Source organism: Triticum aestivum, chromosome 7D (assembly GCF_018294505.1).
Source record: "Triticum aestivum cultivar Chinese Spring chromosome 7D, IWGSC CS RefSeq v2.1, whole genome shotgun sequence".
Lineage (NCBI taxonomy): Eukaryota > Viridiplantae > Streptophyta > Magnoliopsida > Poales > Poaceae > Triticum > Triticum aestivum.
In genome coordinates, this window is record NC_057814.1 from 142,789,269 (window position 1) to 142,810,226 (window position 20,958).

Below are 20,958 nucleotides of genomic sequence, written 5' to 3' on the forward strand. Positions count from 1 at the left end.
TTTATTTATGGGTCACCACCGCAACAAGACATGACATCATCTTCATTCTCCCTACCTACCTCCTATTTTCTGATAGCCCTTCGACCTCACCTCTGACCTTGCTATCACATTTTTTTAGAAAAGGGGGATGACCCCCGGCCTCTGCATCTGGGCTATGCATACGGCCACTTTATTAATTATTCTCACAAGACCTTACAAAGCCATACAACAACAAGACTGAAGCCACCTGTCTAAGCAACAACTGTCGCTACACCCATCCAATTGATGAAGGAGCGCAGATAGTCTGGGCCTAATACCAAACAGACATCGCAGCCAAACCTAAACATCTAAGACCTGAGGTCCCAACCAGGACGCATGCCGGGTATGGGGCACCTACCAGTCCGGCGCACTCCTCAACCAGGACGCCCACCAGGTATGAGGCCGTCGCAGCCACCTGCCACCAATCCATCTTCAGAGTTGTATTGTTGCATGTACCGTGCCAGGTCTCTCTGCCATCGACGGCACCACGACGCCCGACAGCGTCGTCCTCCTGCGCGAGTCCATCCTCCCACAGCGAACTCCGAATCTGCACTGCGCCACGCCGTCAAGATCCGTCACCATCAGTGTGTAGGATGAAACACCGCTCCACCAAAGAATCCGTCCTCTGGTCCCTCGATCACGTGTGTACCTCCAAGAATGACGCCCCCAAGGGAGGAACGACACCAGAGCGCCGCCGTCATCCGATCATCCGATCTAGGGTTTCCGCCGGAGGTAGCACAGAGTGGCCTTGAGCTTCTCCACGGCGATGCCTTCAAGAAGGGAACGACGCAGATAGCACCGCCACCGCCGGCCTTAGCATAAGCCAAAGGCAAGTTTTCACCAAAATCAGTTCGAAGGGATCCAACTCTCGTGCACGGGCCGCCGTCACCACCAGTACCACCAGGAAGACCCTGGAGTACCGGCAGATCAGCGAGCCGCCGGCACCACTGCATCCAGATCGTCGGCCACGCCGGGCCGCCGCCATCCCCCGTGCCGTCCGGGTCAGATACGAAGCCGCCGACCGCGCTATCACATAGTCATTGCTCTTCTTTGTCATGGTTCATACCCTTCCTATCCACCTATGATAGTGCATTAAAACACCTCAAGGTAATATTCTCTCACTATCACATACAATTGACAATAGTAACAATTGTGGTGGCAGGGAAATATTCTTTCAATGGGCGATGTTTTTGTGACTTTGTCAATCTCAAGACCAACTGCCGTTGCCACGGAAAAATAAATATAGTTCACACGAAAAATATATACTCTTAAGAAAGCATAATTGTCCATCTACATTGCTTGTTCTACTTCTAACTCTGCCATGATTGAAATATTTGTAATCCCTCCCTCTCTTCGATCGTCTTGCTCCGCTCTACAGTAAGTTCAATAGAGCACAAATTTTATTCTTCCTAGCTCACATTTATGGTTACAAGGAATTAAGTCTTATACTGGACACAACCTTGCGAATACATAACACACCCCCTAATGTAGGCTGGGCCCGGAGCCGGTTGCTAGTACAATGCCCGTGCGTTGCCTGGGCAAAATACAGGAAAATAAATCAAACTGGTGACTAAGTGACATGAGTGAAGTCCTACGAATATATATCATCTTTTATCAATTTCTTTAGCAGATACTATAAGAGCAACTATGCATCGGTCGCGTGTTTTTTATCGGTGGTAAAATTTGGTGATCATCGTCTTCTTCCTCCTCTTTGTCTTCCTCCTTCCGTCCCAATGACCCATCCTCCGACGCTGGTCGTGGCTGATGTCAATATCGTGTGCCACCCCACCTGAGCCGCCTTAAGCTTCTTCATTGGTTCACCATTGCCCCGACACTGATCGAGGCCGGTGTCGATGCTGCCCTGCTCATTCTCAAAACAATTATGCAAATCTCAGATGATCTGTTAAACGAAACATGTTATCAGTGCTTGGCGAGATGGCATGTGCATAACTTATATGAAGCATGTGAAAGAGGGTATCATGTTTTTAGAGTTATGGATTGATCAGTATCAGCATGCATGGAAACTTAATGCTTTCCAGAATTAAGCCACATTTTTTCAAGCAAAGCACCATATTTTTGTTATGCTCTAGAAGGATGAAGGAACTGAAATCAACCTTAATGTTTGGCACAATTTTTCAACAATGTATTGAAACTCGTAGACCCTTTGTTCTGTATTGAAACTCCTAGACCTTTCACTCTAGCTTTGTTTGGTTTCTCTGACCACCAATGACACATGAAGATAACCACAAGTGTCCCGTCTTCAGTGTGGCCATGACACAGTCCGAGAGCCTAAGCCAAATATCCTCAAGCATGAGTACAAGCCATGCCCGCTGCACTTTCTTGTATATCTCATATTAAATTATTAATAAAACAAGAAAATTGTAGTTTGGTGCAGCTAGGATAGACAACTTTGGTACTTTCCAGTTAACATGAAAACTGTACACCTATACAGAACAGAAGCAACTTTTGCAGGAACAAAATCGGATAGCAAAAAAGCTGTTTGATAGCCAAATGCATACTAACAAACTATTAGTACAGATTTTGGCTCCCAGCGAATTTAGAGAGAAGCACTAAAAGAAGCATGGAGAATGCCACCATACTTACCAACAGCAACACGGGGAGATGAGCGGGGCAGAATGTATCTTGCCTGATCAAAGTCATTAAACCTTGATCCGTCGTTCTGTGTCCATAGGTGGTGCCAGACAGTGCGGACGACAGCGCAATGCGAGATTGCATCCAGTAGGTTTGAAGGGGCGCGTGGACGCGGAGCCCGACGGCGGTGGCTGCGGAAAATAGGACGGCGTCAGCATCGAGGGCGCACATGAGAGGAGCAGCACGGCGGATCGGCGATCGTGGCATCGGCGATGCGCTTGATCCGGCCTACGTACAAACAATTAATGTAGAAACAATAAGATTACAGACCAATAACCATACTGATTAGCAAGTACCACTAAGAAGTGCAGTGTTACTAAAATAGAAGGGGGTGGCCATTCACTGAAGCATGTATAGATTTTTCTCTTTCAAAGAGAACTGCTTACAGACTTACAACTGAAGTACTCAATATGTTGGCAATGCCGGAAAACATTCCATGAATGATCGGATCGCCAAAGCTAGTGAACTTCCTAACATAACTATTGTTCATTTTTTATTTGGCAAGCAAAGGCATCCAGATCTGTGAACGTCTAGCACAGATAACGGTGATTAAATCAACGGACATATATGGTAGCCTGATGGCCTAGTTCCGCAAGAGCAGTTAAGAGTGGACCTCTTAATAGTCCATTCAGGTGACCCTCCCCGAAAGAAAATATACATTAGAGCACATGCACCCAAGCCCTCTGTATCTAGCCACCCAGCCCCTCTCGGAACCATAGGGATGCTGAGTCAAGCAAAACAGTCACTCCAAAGCAAGAAAAGGAAGTACTGAGTTAACTATATATATAATACAAAACCTATGCAAAAATCCACTTTTCTATACATCAACTTGCAGTAGAAATATTCTGTTTATTTAGCTAAACTTCTAAGTCACACCTTTAAAGGATGCATCTTGTTCTCCTCCACAAGAAAAAAAGAAACAAGAAAATACAACTGTTAAATCCCGAGATCTCAATCATGAAATCATTGTAAGCAATGTGATTCACAAGAGAGGCTCCGGACATCTTGGGTTCACCCTGCTGCAATTCATGAATTAGTGATTGTTTGAGAATCAAGTGGGATTGTACCTCGAGACAATGTATTCTGAAGTTGTGAATGCTTGATATTCAAATCAGGGAATTCTATTCCAAATAGGTTAACCAGCCCAGGGTTACTGTGGAAATCCTCCCCCTGCAGTAGTTTGAGTGTTCATGCTCAGATATTGACTACTTGAGAGTAAAAATAAACTTTGAAGCTGATATAGTATGATTAAAACCGAAATAACAACATATGTCAAGTGAAATTGCATTGGAACCTGCTGTGTTCATCATAAGTTTTGGAAGTAAAAAAATCTATGGGAGGTACAGTAGAGCCTAGAGGATGGTTCGACTGCTCTTTGCTTTCAGAAGTTTTGAAAGTTGTTCAATATATGCAGAACTGAATGTGCCAACTTCAGTTGTGCATAAACACTCGATCATGTGAGCTTCAACGACAGAACACCCACATGCAATCGAACATCATTAACATCCAGAAGAGAATGTGTCAGTTTTAGTCTTGCAAGAGCACAACACATAATCAGGGGTTTGATGATTTGAGGCATTTTCTTCATCAGTCAAATGTGCATGTGTGTACAGAGGGACGATAGCAGCAGCATGCTAATAGCATCTACAATGCGAGTCGCCTATGTAAATGCTTAGAGATTAAGAATACAAAGTCGTAAAATTTAAAATCATCTAAATGCCCTCTCTCAATGCTTGATGCTAAGTAGGGCGCTAATTACAGGCTGCAAACACCTTCAGTATTCTATGGTTTTCACTTTCAGTTTCAGAAAATTTTCATCACCAACCGAAACCACCTAAATTTAGTGAATTTCAGTGATTTTGGTTAGCGTTTCGACAAAAAGGCCAAAATATTTATGAGCTATCCTTACTTAGTGGAGTACATGTACGGGGTAGTTAGTCTTGGATGCCATCGGTTCATAAATCGATACAAAAGAAAAGGATCTGACAAAGCATGCATGAGTACATCCAAGGAGCTCCTAGCATTGACTTGTAATGGTGGTGGGCAGTGGCCGCAGTTCTAGCCCCAAAAATTATATACATAGGAATCATAGGTTGAGATGAACCCATATTTAAACACTGCTAGTTGTATCTCTACATATAATCATGTCAAATAACAAATTTTCCCACCATGGAGAATTATTTTCCATATGAAGCTATCCTCCCCCTACTGGTCCAGTCACATGAAGTTTTTTACAAGCCAATGCAACTTTTAACTGTCGGACTGAGACCAAAAGCTTCAGGCCTGAAGAACAGAAGGCACAAATCTCAAATTAACTAACCGGCCACTTCTAGTGGAAAAACATATCTCTCTCTACGGCATTATAGCATCATGTTAAACCAACCGGCACCCAACAAACCAGCTTTGACAATTCAAAATTAGATCCCAGAGGAATCCCCAAATAAAAGCATAGCAACACTGCACCAGCAAATTACATCCTTATCAGAGATTCCAGCTGAAGGGCAAGGAGAGGAGGGCATACCTAAACACTAATTAAATGGTCAAAAGCATCAGTACTCTTAAGCTTTGACCCAGAGCGAACGTCTCCATAAGCAAGTCCCGCTGCAAAATCACAAAGGAAAAGAAACTTTTTCGATCTGAGGCCATAGTTCCCCTTTTTTATTGGACATCAGGGATAGAGCCAATTTGTATGGTCTTTGTGATGAGCTCAACAGGTTCAGATCATACAGAAGCAATGTAAAGGCCATACTGTGATAATCACAAATCTTCAGCATATCACCTTGATAAAGTATTAGTATAAAACCGTAAATACTCTAAAGGAATGTCTTTTACTCAATGATAAGCAACTCAATTTCTATTAATAACTTAACTGGCAATATAACTTGTTCATATGCGATAAAACTTATCATGGAAATTAGCACAAGCTATGTAGTCTGTTGCTTGTGTGCTGTTATGGCCGGTTTAGCTAGGCCCACCGGGTAATCTTAGCCCACAAGTTATCTTAGGTTAATTCTTATGCAAGTTATCTTAGGTTAATTCTTATGCAAGTTATCTAGGTTATAAATATAGGCTGTAAGACTCTTTTTGGAATCAAGCAATAAGAATATTATTATCCCTATTGCCCGGCTCCCAGAGGAGCCGGAACCCTAGCCGCCTCCAGCCCTAACCGCCGCCGCCGCCCTCCTCCTTCCTCGCGACGGCGCCGACGCGCCGGAGCTCGCGTCCTCGCCCTCAACCTCCACTGTTCTGCCCTTATAACCTAAGGAGTAGAGCCGGTAGGAACCCTAGTCCTACCAATTTGGTAATCAGAGACCAAGTTCCGATCATGTCGCTGCCACCACCACCGCCGGCGCTTTCCAGCGGCTCCACCGCGCCGATGATGACGGCGCCGCCCCTCACCGCACCGATGATGACGGCGCCACCCCTCACCGCGCCGATGACATCCGCCGCCGGGACAACCGCGCTGGCGGGCCACGTCTCCACCGCGGCCCCGCCCGCGCCGCCATCCCCGGTTCCCTCTGCGCCACCGTCGTCCGCCGTCTTCACGCCGGAGCAGGTCATGGCCACCCTGCGGGACCTCGTCGCCGCCGTCCAGAGCCTCCACCTGCAGCAGCAGCAGCAGTACACGGCCGGGCCCTACATGCCCCTGCCAACGGTGCCCGTTGCCGCCTGCGGCCACACGCCGTGGCCGCCCCAGGGCGTCTCCCTGTACGGCGCCCCTCTGATGATGCCGTTCCAGGCGGCTCCACCGGGCGGCCCTCCGGCTGATGCGGCGCCCCTCTGGCCCTTGGCGCCGACGCCGTCATCGGGCCCCTGGCCGCTACAGCAGATGCCGCGGGCGGCGGCCACCGGACCGCTGTAGTTGTTCTCCGCGCCGACTTGCACCGGGCAGCCGCTGCTGCCGTTCCAGGCCACCCCGGCGGGACCACGCCGGCCGCGGCTCCTCTGTGGTACTTGGAGCCACCCTCCCCCGCGGCCACCGCGCCCCCGCCCACCCCCCGCCACCGACACTACAACCACCGGCGCCGCCCCTGCCTAGCTCGGGGGCACCCTCGCCGACCGGCCTCCCGATTCATCAGGTCCGGTTCTCGCCCTCCCCGTCGCCACTACCAGCGTGGGCGGCTGGGTATTCGCCTTCGCCGGTATACACCACGGCCCCCGAACAGCCGACTCCGTTCCCGCAGTTCGCACTACAAGAAATATGTCAACTAGTGACCTTCTGTCAGTGACCCTGGAAGAATTGGTCATAGATCTATGACCATTTGAGACCAATTGGTCAAAAGCTGTTCGGGGGGCTCCAAACCCTAAACCATTGCGACCATTTTGGTCAGAAAGGTCGTAATTTCCTTACATGAAATGGTCATCAAGCAAACAGCGCTAGTCCGATGCCTTGTTTCTAGTTGTTAACGACCAATATAGATGGTCATAGCCTTGTAAATTGTGGTGGGTTGCGATGACTAGGCGCCATCTCATCAGTTTTGCCTAGGTGTCATGTCCATGTGTCAATTTTTGCCCTAGGTTGTGAAGCAACCTATATTTCTGTTATTCCAAAAATTCCCAAAATATTCTCATAAATAATTTGGATCATATCTTCATCAAATATGTCAAAAACCTTCCTTGCCTAGTTCAAAAATAATTCAACAATATTCATTTTCCTATTCTGTTCAGAGCAGCACTTTGTGAAGGAAGTACCACTTTGGCATGTCCAAATAGTATCCATTTTCTACAGTGCTTTCATATGCCGAAATAACCATACTCCACCAAATGCCAGCTCAATCCATTCATTATTTTGAGCCCAGCTTCAACATTCGTATTTATGTCCAGTGTGGTACTTTGCAAACCAAGTACCACCTAGGCTCCTCCTTTTGAGCTGAAAATTTGTGAAGACGGTCTTCTTAGTAACTGATCATCCTCAGCCAAAACTCACGACCATTAGCCATGTACATTTCCCGTACCACTAATCAAACACTTGGCTGCTAATTCATGTTTGAGCATCGATCGGTCTCCTCGTGAGAATCTTATGTTGTAGTTTTCTTCCTAGCACCTACCTGGGGAGTGCCCAACCCACTAGACATGCCTAGGCCGCCCAGAACACATGGCAACGCCACGGTCACGCGGTGACCACGCGGCGGGCATGCGAGTTTACCGCTCTAGAGTTGGGGCCCTCGGCCACCGCCCAAACCTCGACGTATCGCCACCAAACCATGTATTTATGATTAAATAGGTACTTATGTAACTAGAAATGATTTTTGGAAAAAATAAATAGCAAACTATGAGGCAGCTGCAGTTCAAATTTGACCCGCTTCCACCTGAATTGGCAGAAACTTGTCTATTTCACGAGAGGTGGATCAAAACTTTTTACACCCAACCATTTTGTCAATTGTGCATTAAATATGTCCTAGTATTTTAGAAAATTGATTCCAGTTTTGCAACAAATATATGGTAGGTCCTTCACAAAAAAACTCATTTTAGGCACTCGTAAAAATGGAAAATGAATTTTTCATCCAAAGAAAACGAAAACTTCCTTAGGAAACATTGTCTGCCATTCCAAGATGCACCCTTGTGCACAATATGAGATCATTTGAACAAACTATGTCATGAATGCGGCCATAAGATTGATCATTTGGCTTGAAAGCCATGAATCTTCACACTTGATAGCTCGTTTCTGAGAACACTTTTTTTAAAATAATTGCCGTATTACAAGTTTATAATTTTTGCTGGTAACTTGGCCACATATAATGAAACAATGCAAAGGTTTTCCAATTTTTTGATTTTTTGTTTGAATTTTTTATGCCCGTTTCAAAATGCGGTCAAAACGGCGGGAATAACCGTTCCTAGCTAGTGGTTGAATCTTGGAATTTTTTTGGTGTTTCTCTGATCAAATAGGTACTTATGTACCTATAAATGATTTTTGGAAAAAATAAAGAGCAAACTACGAGGTAGCTATAGTTCAAATTTGACCCGCTTCCAGCTGAATCGGCGGAAATTTGTCTTTTTCACGAGAGGTGGATCAAAACCTTTTACACCCAACCATTTGGTCAATTGTGCATTAAATATGTCCTAATATTTTATAAAATTGATTTGGTACAATTTTGCAACAAATATATTATAGGTCCTTCACAAAAAAACTCATTTTGGGCACTCGAAAAATGGAAAATGAATTTTTCGTCCAAAGAAAATGAAAACTTCCTTAGGCAACATTGTCTGCCATTCCAAGATGCACCCTTGTGCACAATATGAGATCATTTGAACAAACTATGTCATGAATGTGGCCATAAGATTGATCATTTGGCTTGAAAGCCATGAATCTTCACATTTGATAGCTCGTTCTGAGAACACTTTTTTAAAATAATTGCCGTATTACAAGTTTATAATTTTTGCTGGTAACTTGGCCACATATAATGAAACAATGCGAAGGTTTTCCAATATTTTTATTTTTATTTTGAATTTTTTATGCCCGTTTCAAAATGCGGTGAAAATGGCGGGAATGACCGTTCCTACCTAGTAGTTGAATCTTGGAATTTTTTTGGTTTTTCTCTGATTAAATAGATACTTATGTACCTAGAAATGATTTTTGGAAAAAATAAAGAGCAAACTACGAGGTAGCTACAGTTCAAATTTGACCCGCTTCCACCTAAATCGGCGGAAATTTGTCTTTTTCATGAGAGGTGGATCAAAACTTTTTACACCAAACCATTTGATCAATTGTGCACTAAATATGTCCTAGTATTTTATAAAATTGATTTGGTACAATTTTGCAACAAATATATTATAGGTCCTTCACAAAAAAAACTCATTTTGGGCACTCGAAAAATGGAAAATGAATTTTTCGTCCAAAGAAAATGAAAACTTCCTTAGGCAACATTGTCTGCCATTCCAAGATGCACCCTTGTGCACAATATGAGATCATTTGAACAAACTATGCCATGAATGTGGTCATAAGATTGATCATTTGGCTTGAAAGCCATGAATCTTCACACTTGATAGCTCGTTTCTGAGAACACTTTTTTAAAATAATTGCCCTATTACAAGTTTATAATTTTTGCTGGTAACTTGGCCACATATAATGAAACAATGCGAAGGTTTTCCAATATTTTTATTTAATTTTTAATTTTTGATGCCCGTTTCAAAATGCGGTCAAAATGGCGGGGATAACCGTTCCTAGCTAGTGGTTGAATCTTGGAATTTTTTGGTTTTTCTCTGATTAAATAGATACTTATGTACCTAGAAATGATTTTTGGAAAAAATAAAGAGCAAACTACGAGGTAGCTACAGTTCAAATTTGACCCGCTTCCAACAGAATCGGCAGAAATTTGTCTTTTTCATGAGAGGTGGATCAAAACTTTTTACACCCAACCATTTGATCAATTGTGCGTTAAATATGTCCTAGTATTTTATGAAATTTATTTGGTACAATTTTGCAACAAATATATTATAGGTCCTTCACAAAAAAACTCATTTTGGGCACTCGAAAAATGGAAAATGAATTTTTCGTCCAAAGAAAATGAAAACTTCCTTAGGCAACATTGTCTGCCATTCCAAGATGCACCCTTGTGAACAATATGAGATCATTTGAACAAACTATGTCATGAATGTGGCCATAAGATTGATCATTTGGCTTGAAAGCCATGAATCTTCACACTTGATAGCTCGTTTCTCAGAACACTTTTTTAAAATAATTGTCGTATTACAAGTTTATAATTTTTGCTGGTAACTTGGCCACATATAATGAAACAATGCGAAGGTTTTCCAATATTTTTATTTTTTTTTGAATTTTTTATGCCCGTTTCAAAATGCGGTCAAAATGGCGGGAATAACCGTTCCTAGCTAGTGGTTGAATCTTGGAATTTTTTTGGTTTTTCTCTGATTAAATAGATACTTATGTACCTAGAAATGATTTTTGGAAAAAATAAAGAGGAAACTACGAGGTAGCTACAGTTCAAATTTGACCCGCTTCCAACTGAATCGGGAGAAATTTGTCTTTTTCACGAGAGGTGGATCAAAACTTTTTACACCCAACCATTTGATCAATTGTGCATTAAATATGTCCTAGTATTTTATAAAATTGATTTGGTACAATTTTGCAACAAATATATTATAGGTCCTTCACAAAAAAACTCATTTTGGGCACTCAAAAAATGGAAAATGAATTTTTCGTCCAAAGAAAATGAAAACTTCCTTAGGCAACATTGTCTGTCATTCCAAGATGCACCCTTGTGCACAATATGAGATCATTTGAACAAACTATGTCATGAATGTGTCCATAACATTGATCATTTGGCTTGAAAGCCATGAATCTTCACACTTGATAGCTCGTTTCTGAGAACACTTTTTTAAAATAATTGTTGTATTACAAGTTTATAATTTTTGCTGGTAACTTGGCCACATATAATGAAACAATGCGAAGGTTTTCCAATATTTTTATTTTTTTGAATTTTTTATGCCCGTTTCAAAATGCGGTGAAAATGGCGGGAATAACTGTTCCTAGCTAGTGGTTGAATCTTGGAATTTTTTTGGTTTTTCTCTGATTAAATAGATACTTATGTACCTAGAAATGATTTTTGGAAAAAATAAAGAGCAAACTACGAGGTAGCTACAGTTCAAATTTGACCCGCTTCCAGCTGAATCGGCGAAAATTTGTCTTTTTCACGAGAGGTGGATCAAAACTTTTTACACCCAACCATTTGGTCAATTGTGCATTAAATATGTTCTAGTATTTTAGAAAATTGATTTGTTACAATTTTGCAACAAATATATGGTAGGTCCTTCACAAAAAAACCTCTTTTCGGGCACTCGAAAAATGGAAAATGAATTTTCCGTGCAAAGAAAATGAAAACTCCCTTAGGCAACATTGTTTGGAATTCTATGATGCACCATTGTGCACAATATGAGATCATTTGAACAAATATTTCATAAGAGTTTCACAAAAAAACTCATTTTGAGCACTGAAAAATGAATGAATTTTTTTATCTTAAATCGATCGCGACCAATTTATATGGTCATAAGGTCATCAAATGGTTTGCTGTGTTCTGATTGGACCATGCGCATATCACACGGATCACGCATCAACCACCGTCGGATGCTTCCGGATCCGACGGCCCAAACCCACCCGAGCCGAAACCCTAGGTCTGTCCTCATGGACATTTTCCACCCAGCCCCCCCCCCCCCCGCCCGCCCGCCTCCATTCTTTCTCTCATTCCTCCCTCCCCCGCCTCCATTCTTTCGCTGCAGATCCGCCACGATCCAGATCCCTCTCCCCGATCCAGATCGACGATGACGGCCCCCCGTCGCCGCCTCTCTCTCCCACCACCCCGATCCATCCCCTCCCCCGGCGGGATTCGCCGCTGCACTCTCTGCCCCACACACCACTCGTCGTCCCCTCCTCTTTCTCCTAGATCCATACGCCGCCGCCGCCATCATCTCCCCTTCCCTCACCTCGCCCCCCAATGCCAACTGCGACGGTCGTGCGTGTGCTACATGTGCAACTGACGGTCGTGCGTGCTGCTGGCGGACATGGAGGAGTCCGCGCAGCCCAAGCTCGCCGACCCCTCGGAACCGGAGCTCTCCTCGGACCCGCCCAAGGGCGCGGGGATGAACGCAGACGGCTGGCGTCCTCTTCGTGCGACATGCGGTGCTGGCGGCGGGGTCTGGCTAGCGATGCCGAGATCTGCTGCGGGCCATCTCACCGTGTTTGTTTCTCCCTTTTCCCGAAGGTGAATCGGCGACCGGTGAATCGACCCGTCCCCGTGGCGAGCCATGAGGTAACCCCGCCGTCAACATTCCCCGCCTCTCTGTGCGATCGCTATTGGTTTCCCGCGAGCGACCGTCGGACGGGGGCCGACGCGGGCGCGCTCTGCCTGGATGTGGATCGTCCCGTCCCAGCCGTAGCTCGTGCTGGGCAACCAGCGCCTCCTAGAGATCCGCGAGGTCTCGAGCGGACGCCGATATGGATGGATGGATAGATAGATCTTGCGCCTTTCTAGACTGAGCAAAATTCTGATGAATATAAACGGCATTTTTATGGTTCTGAGTGGCGGCCATTCACTTGTTTGGAGATTCGATTAATATCAGTCCCATCGTCTAGTTACCTGGGGTTTACATACGTGATTTTGTGACAGATCTCCACCTACATGCCTGTTGTAGGTGCATCAGACACTGTTCCCGTGCTCTCTGTTACTTTAAAAAAGTTGCCAAATTCTTATCTGGACTAGTAATCAGTTGGCTGTTTGCATCTATGAGGTGTAGAATCAACAGCCCTTCTGGTAATAGATGTTGTTTATGTATACTCCTTTATGGTGGTAATTAACATTTGGAGTTTGGTACGTAGCAGTTCTTTGTCTACTTGTCTTGGATCTTATTGTTAAGACGTTGCTGGTTTTGTGTCTGAAGTAATAGTAATCAGTTTGTTGTTTACTGTTTGTGCAGTTATATTTCGTGTCTGGAGCGTGAATGGAACTGATGGGAGGTGGAGCCCTGTACGGATCTGCTGTCCCTGCACACACCATCAAGGTATCCCCTTCATACTGCCGCTCATCTTGGTCTTTTGTCGTTCATTTCCTAGATCTCGCACGCGAGGTGTTTGTTTGAATGTACCGACGGCGTTTGATTTTCTGGAAAGGTTGAACCTACTGGAGGAGTTCGCGCGGTTTGATCGTGAATTGCATTGTTGCGATGGTCCCATGTCGCTGATTGGATGCAGATGCACGCACTGTCGGGAATTGCACTGTCGTGGTAGTTAGTGTATGGGTGGATAAACCGTAGTGGGCTAGTACAAACCATCCTAATGTGGTCATCGCTGTTTTGGGTTCCAGTGCAGAGTCTGTTGAAATTGGACTATCATATCATTATAGATGCCCCAGTTCTTGTTCACAAGCTCATCCTAGAAGTGGATATCACAAACTGTATGATAAGTTTCTGTATCTATGTATATTTATTTACTGTTATAACATGGATATATATTCAGCTTTAATGTTAGTTGTAGCGTTAGCACATCCATATGTGCAAGAAAAGAGTTCGTGTATGTGTGCCTCTGGTTCAAGTTTTTACATGGTTCCTTTGACGTCACTAGTCAAAATGGAGCAAGTTGTGTATGTGTGCTTCACTTTATGGTTCAGTTTTGGATTGAATCTGGCTGGAGCAAACTCTCTTCGTGTATTGTATCATGTACACATCACTTTTGTTTATCTAATTGCACAAGAGCACTCCCTCTGCACTCACTCATGTCACATAGATTAGCCTTGAATTTTAACACATTTGTTGTGTTATAATAAATTGCCTTCTATTTGCTGGGGATGTTTACATGTACCACATGAACCAGCTCTTGCTACTAAAGGTTTTGTGCCCCCATTCCATCCTTCTGTTTAAATTTCTGAAATTTATATTCTGTAACTTGGATGGCTATGTTCCATTTGCAATTCTTGCTTTGTTAAATTTGAGGTTATGTTGCATTTGTAGTGCTTGCTTTGTTAAATCTGAGATTGATGACAATGGTATATAGAAAGCAAAAAAATTGTTGCCACATAATGATGTTATGGTACCCCCAGCAAGTAATATGCTTGAATCAATATGATTTTTCCTGATTATAATTATCTTATATTATCGTGATGTTGGCAGGTATATGCGAGTCGACCGTCCGGTGGCAGTCCCTGTGGAACGGGCACTGGACTACTCCCTTGGCCAGGCGTACCTGTGTCGTGCGGGTTCTGATCATGTACAGCGGCACACTTTCCAGCGTCGAGCTGAGCAAACGATGATGCAAGGCTGCTCCTCCTCCTACTGCATGTCTTCATTGACTTGATTCTTCAACATGGAGATATTTAAAGCCTTCACTTGTTCATTGTGTCATCTGCTGATTACTTCTATGTTTTTTGCAAAGCACGTAATGGTTTTGAGTAGTTGATCATGGCCTAATGGAACGTTCATGTCGTTAGCATGTATATATACACTATTATAGCAACCAGATGCAATCCATTTTATTAAATGCGTTCTAGTTAGGATTTGGTCATGGCATGACTTTGTTGTTCTGTTTTCTATGAATCTAGTCACTACTTCTGGAGGCAAATTATCCTTACTCATATTGAGCTTTCCATCTACTTGAGGCAACTGCAGGATGGTAAAATTGTTGCTTTCTTTCTGCAGTCACGACCAAGAGACAAAGAAAGCATAGGTTGCTCGGGTGCATGCTAGAGGCTAGAGCTGTAGGAGGTTCAGTTACATGCTCTTAGTTTTTTCCTTCAATGTTACGTTGTGGTAGCCATGTTGTATGTTTCCAGGTTTTCTAACTATATGCAAAACTTTCTGTAGGCTCGGCGGGAGCATCCTGCTGCTTGGCGGTGGACGACAAGGACTTCCTCTCACACGATTTGTCTTCTAAGATTTACGGCGTCAAGGTAATCTCACTCTCTCCGACCCTAGTTGTCTTGTGGGTACGGTTGCTGTAGATGGTGGTCTGTGTGGATCTTGTTATACTGAGGGTGTTATGCTGGTGGTGGCTTGAAAGAAGGGCAAAAATGCTTAGCAATCTATTTCTGTAGTATTTAACTGTTTACATTATGAAATGTGTGGACAGTAGGTATGTTTCCCAGGTTATATGGTAATAATTGTACACCTTATCGTTGAGTTTGGTTTGTGTTTATAGAATGACAAGGTTGGTTAATTAAGCCCTGCCTGTATCTTTTAGAGTTTACTTCATTGGTAGCATATTCAGCTGTATTAATTAATATTGTACATGTTGGAGAATTTAGACAATGATAACAAACTGTAACCATGAATACTCAAATAGAAACTTGAACAACCATCTTGTTTAATTTGGTGATGTTCCTCCATGCTAAGAGCTAATCTGCTGCACTGTTCTTCAACTTACATCGACAATTTTAATTTCGCTGAAATCATGTTTTCTTTTCTATGTTTATCTCCGTGGACGACCACTACTACCTCCGTGTTTTTTTCATTCTAGCCTATATTGGTGTTTGGCGATCCTGTTCTAATTAATGTGTATAGTTCAAGCCCTTGTTTCTATCTAAATGTGTGCACAGAAGTTCTGTTACCTTCTGAAAAATTATTGGTGCATTTTTTTTGTTTCTCAAAAACAAAATAACTTGCTCATTTAAGATGTGGCATCCCTACTGTTAGCTTTCATATTGTGTCTCTGTTTTCTTGTATGAGAGTATCTCATTTTAACTAGCTGGAGAACAAAAAGCATGGTACTAGCTTAGTTTGTGTTATTATTCTAAATAACTATCCTTTTCTTGAATGGTCTGTTCATAATATATTTGCCCCAGTTTTTCTAATTCTTCTCTACTGATTCATGTAACAGGGCGACCGAGGAAGGCATGTTGCCGTTTTGTTTGTTCCCAGCCCGACTATGGTTGTCCAGCGAGCCCGACATGTTGTTATTTGCCCCAGTTTTTTTGGTTCTTCTCTACTGATTCATGTAACAGTGCGAATGAGGAACCATTTTGTTTGTTCCCAGCCCGACTATGGTTGTCTAGCGAGTCCGGCATGTTCATCTGTCTACGGTCGTCCAACTATTTTGGCATGTTGTTCATGACGCGAGCGGGTGCCTAGTTTGTGGTTGCTATGGAAGGAGCTTGTAGAGCTTCTAAAGTACTATATTACACTTGTAGTCGTTACTGTGATTGCCATTGTATTACATGATCGCCATTGTATTACATGATCTGGTTGCTCTTATTTGGAGTATCATGTGTGTTTTCTATCTCTGCCAATTTAAATAGTAGTTGAAATATAAAGAATGGGCCTGATAGATGGGACCCAGTTACCAGAACCTGACAAATGGGACCTGACAACAGGGACCAACCTGACTAGTTGACCCTTTAAAAAAACGAAAAATGAAACTCTTGAGATAAAAAGGCCATGGCCCAAAAATAAAATGGCTGTAATGTTGGGCTTGGCCCATGAAGTCGATCAAAAATTGACAGAAAAATAAATACTAAAAAGGCTGAATTAATGGGCTCGGCCCATGTAAAACACCTAACCGGACCGGGCTGAATCTTGTCAGTGACCTTTTCAATTGGTCGCAATTTTGCCACGTCGGATTGCCACGTCGGATCTGACGTGGCCTGGGCAGACAGACAGTGACCAAAATAAAAGGTCATGGGTTCAACGACCTTCTGTTTTGGTCGTAAACGTCTACGACCTTCTCACAGAGAAGGTCGTTAATTTCAGTTTACGACTGCCAGCTTTTGACCTTCTGTTTTGGTCACAAAAAGGTCGCTAATGAAAAACAATGACTTTTCAGTGACCAATAGTCAAGGTCACAAGTTGACATATTTCTTGTAGTGTCGGGGGGCCATCTGGTTCCGCCGGTCCCTACCCGGAGTACTCCGACCAGGCGCCACCCGCCTCGCTGCTCCGCACCTCCAAGCCAGCTCGACACGGCGTTCCCTCCCAGGCACCGCCGCGGTTCGCCAAGATCGACTTCGCCACTTATGACGGCACGGAGGACCCCCTCAACTGGCTCAACCAGTGCGACCAGTTCTTTCGTGGGGAGCGCACACTCGCTTCAGAGCGGACCTGGCTTGCCTCTTATCACCTCCGCGGCGCAGCCCAGACCTGGTACTATGCCCTCGAGCAGGACGAGGGCAGCATGCCCCCTTGGGAGCGCTTCCGTGAGCTCTGCCTCCTTCGCTTTGGGCCTCCGGTTCACGGGAGCCGCCTGGCGGAGCTCGGCCGCCTTCCCTTCACCTCCACGGTGCAGGACTACGCCGACCGTTTTCAAGCCCTGGCATGCCATGCGTCGGGTGTGACGGTGCAGCAGCGGGCCGACCTCTTTGTCGGTGGACTTCCGGATCACATCCGCGTGGACGTGGAGCTTCGGGGACCCCAGGATCTCCAGTCGTCCATGTACTACGCCCGCGCGTTCGAGCGCCGCGCGGTGGCCATCTAGCAGGAATCACCGTCCCGGACCGCTGGGTCGCTACCCGGGCCGGATTCTGCGCAGGGTCGGCCTGCGCAGGCTTCTGCGGCGCCCCTCACCGCGACCGCGGTGTGCCCGTTCCGCCGGCTCACCTCAGTCGAGCTACTCGAGCGTCACCGCCAAGGGTTGTGCTTCAACTGCGATGAGCCCTACACGCCCGGCCATGCCTGCCCGCGACTCTTCTACCTGGAGGTTGCAGACTACATTCTGGAGGACGCCGTCGCCGCCGACCTGGCCGCCCCAACTATCGAGAAGGTGTTTGACGCTGGTTGATCGCCTCGAGGAGTTCCGCAAGCGCTTCCCCACCTTACAGCTCGAGGACGAGCTGTTTGTGCAGGCGGGGAGAAGTGTTATGGCCGGTTTAGCTAGGCCCACCGGGTAATCTTAGCCCACAAGTTATCTTAGGTTAATTCTTATGCAAGTTATCTTAGGTTAATTCTTATGCCAGTTATCTAGGTTATAAATATAGGTTGTAAGACTCTTTTTGGAATCAAGCAATAAGAATATTATTATCCCTATTGCCCGGCTCCCAGAGGAGCCGGAACCCTAGCCGCCTCCACCCCTAACCGCCGCCGCCCTCCTCCTTCCTCGCGACGGCGCCGACGCGCCAGAGCTCGCGTCCTCGCCCTCAACCTCCGCTGTTCTGCCCTTATAACCTAAGGAGTAGAGCCGATAGGAACCCTAGTCCTACAAGCAGCACATTTACCTACTCATCATGTGAAACTCTGCAGGAAGCTTCACAAATGCACTCACCTTTCTGAACAGCATAGTAGACACCACGGCCCTTTATTATGGACTGTTATTTTCAAACTCCCATCAAGTGTTGTGTAGACTGCTAGTGAGATTTAATCACACTGCGTATCCATGATGGATTATTCGCCAGTTTATCCTCATCCTAGATCCATCACTACCACTAATCGACACATCAGCAAGCTGCAGTCTTGGTAGGGAGGGGAAAGGAAGGAGGAGGAGGTGTACCTTGGGCGTACAGGTCCTGCAGCCCGACGGGAGGGAGATGTTGCAGATGTCGCCGGCGTCGAGGTCCACCGCGGCAGCAAGCACCCCCATATGCCTTGCCCCAGCACCGAGAGCAGGGGTTGGATCCCGATGCTGACGGCTAAGCTAGGGTTCGTCGCCGGCCTCCATCCGGATGCTGCGGGTGCGGATCCGGCGCCGTCGTCGCCGTAACAGATCCGTGGCCATCTCTGCCGCCCCATCATCCGGATCCTCGTGATCCACGACGGCCGCGTCTGCCCGGATGGCAGATGCGGCTGCGTATCCTCAGGAGAGGAGGAGCGGATCCGAGGTGGCGGCAGCGGATCGCACGAGAGGACGGCGGCTCTGTGTCGTCGAGGGGATCGATAGGTTTTTGCGGGTTGGTTTTTTGGCTGCGTAGGTGGGAGAGGGGGTGGTGGGAGGGGGACGAAAAAAACTAGCAAAAAAACCGGACGAAAATGGTGGGACGAAAATAAACCCGGAACGGAGACTACCAACTGAGACATTAGGAGTAGAGATAGTGGTCCACTGAGGATAGATACCGTCACCCAGGTAGTATCATTTGTCATAGTTGTGGCCGTTGATAGTAAAGTTCACCGGTGGGTTGTTGCCTTCGGCAAGCCTAGCAAACACCGGCGAGCGCTGAAGCACGTTGATATCATTGTGTGATCCAGCCATGCCAAAGAAAGAGTGCCAGATCCAGAGATCTTGAGACGCCACGGCCTCTAGGATGATAGTGCAAGCCCTAGCATGTCCCTTATACTGCCCTTGCCAAGCAGAAGGACAGTTCTTCCACTCCCAGTGCATGCAGACTATGTTGCCAAGCATCCCTGGGAAGCCCTTCTGGCATTCATCGCCAACAAACGGGTTGTATCTTCAGCCGTCGGCTCTCTCAAGTACTCAGGGCCAAACACAACAATAACAGCCTTGCAGAACTTATACAGGGACTCTAGGCATGTAGACTCGCTCATACGGACGTACTTGTCAATGAGATCACCGGGCACTCCGTATGCAAGCATTCAGATGGCGGTAGTGCATTTCTGATAAGAGGAGAAACTAATCTTGCCGACGGCATCCTCTTTGCACTCGAAATAGTCATCATAGCCAGCCACTCCCTCTCTAATACGGTTGAAAACATGCCTACTCATACGGAAACGGCGGCGGAATTTGTGATGTTTGAACAACGGGTTTGTTGTATCAAAGTAGTCCTTCCAAAGAAGGAAATGCCCGCTCTCTCGATTGCGATTCAACGCCGGAAGGTGGCCCGGAATGGAGCCACGAAACAACAGCTGCTGGCTATTGAGGTGGTGATGGACCAACACGGCAGCCAATATCTCCTCCTCGTCGTCGGAGTCGCAAAGGAAATTGTGGAAAAAGAACTCATCGGCGGAGTCCATTTTCGTACCTTGGCAAACTGTCGAACAGCTTGCGGGCGTCGAAGAAGGAGATGGCCGGCGAGAGAGTCGCGGCGCGCACGGACCAGCTAGCTGCCCTGCCGACTTCCGACGAGTGGGCCGGCGTCCGACGAGCGTGCCGATGAGGATCTGGCCGGCGCGGCGAGGAGGCCTCTTGGTCGCGGGTGGCTGTGTGGTTGGGGGAGCGGCTGCGGGAAACAGTTTGCTCCCCGGCGGCAAGACGGCGGTGGCGGGGCGACGGGGGGAGTGAGCGGCGTTGCTAGGCGGATGTGGAGGTGGCGGCAGCTGGCAGAGTCGCTGGCAAAAAAGGGTGGCGGCGTCGGCGACAAAGGAGGCGGGCGAGGGTTGCTGGGGGTGGGGGGAGGCCAATGAGCCACCGACCAGCGGGCCCGGGGAGAGGAGAGGGCGAGCGTGCGCGCGTCCGTCGCGTGTCCGCGCCGACGCAAATCCGGCTCAAAAATGGGACGCGAATGGGTCGCCCGCGGACGAAAAGCGGACGTCCGTCCGTTTGGGTCGGCGCGTTGAGCCGATTTTTCTGTCCGCGCCGACCCAAACGGACAGCGGTAGACGAAATGGGTCACCCCATTGGAGTTGCTCTGATAATCTCCTTTACAAAGAGAAACCAGCATGAGCTCCTTTTTAATATAAGAAAAATGACCAGTTAATAAGGCACACAATCAAGCTATTTTCGTAAGCCGGCCCCAAAGGCTCTGGCTCATGTTGTGAGGTGACGGTCTCTGGTTTCCTGGGTAGCCGAGTCGGGCTGTAGGGTGTAGGGTGTACGACGATTTTGCCACCCTGACTACTAGATTCGACACACGACACTCTACAGCCCGACTCGGAGCCGCCGCTCCGGCTTTCACATTGTGTTCCCCGGACCCCACTCCTATCTAGCCGACACCAAATTATAAGAGCATTTCTAGCCGTTGGCCCCCCAAGCGG

The 20,958-nt window shown here is 46.3% G+C and overlaps 1 protein-coding gene across 3 annotated transcripts; it reads right to left on the reverse strand.

Annotated features, from left to right (window-relative positions):
* Window positions 1-1,307: 1,307 nt before the first annotated feature.
* LOC123167363 (uncharacterized) lies at window positions 1,308-5,452 on the reverse strand. Of its 3 annotated transcripts, none has more exons than XR_006483909.1 (4): window positions 5,192-5,452; window positions 3,738-3,840; window positions 2,623-2,801; window positions 1,308-1,879 (listed from the first exon to the last, which is right to left on the reverse strand). XR_006483909.1 is itself a non-coding variant. In XM_044585205.1 (4 exons), the coding sequence occupies exons 1-4, from the start codon at window positions 4,839-4,841 to the stop codon at window positions 1,709-1,711; spliced, it is 456 nt and encodes a 151-aa protein (XP_044441140.1). In that variant the 5' UTR covers window positions 4,842-4,974; the 3' UTR covers window positions 1,308-1,708. The 3 variants fall into 3 exon arrangements, 1 of the variants encoding a protein (XP_044441140.1); XM_044585205.1 differs by lacking the exon at window positions 5,192-5,452 and adding an exon at window positions 4,839-4,974; XR_006483910.1 differs by lacking the exons at window positions 1,308-1,879; window positions 2,623-2,801 and adding an exon at window positions 2,802-2,898 and having other exon boundaries at window positions 5,192-5,358.
* Window positions 5,453-20,958: the final 15,506 nt, after the last annotated feature.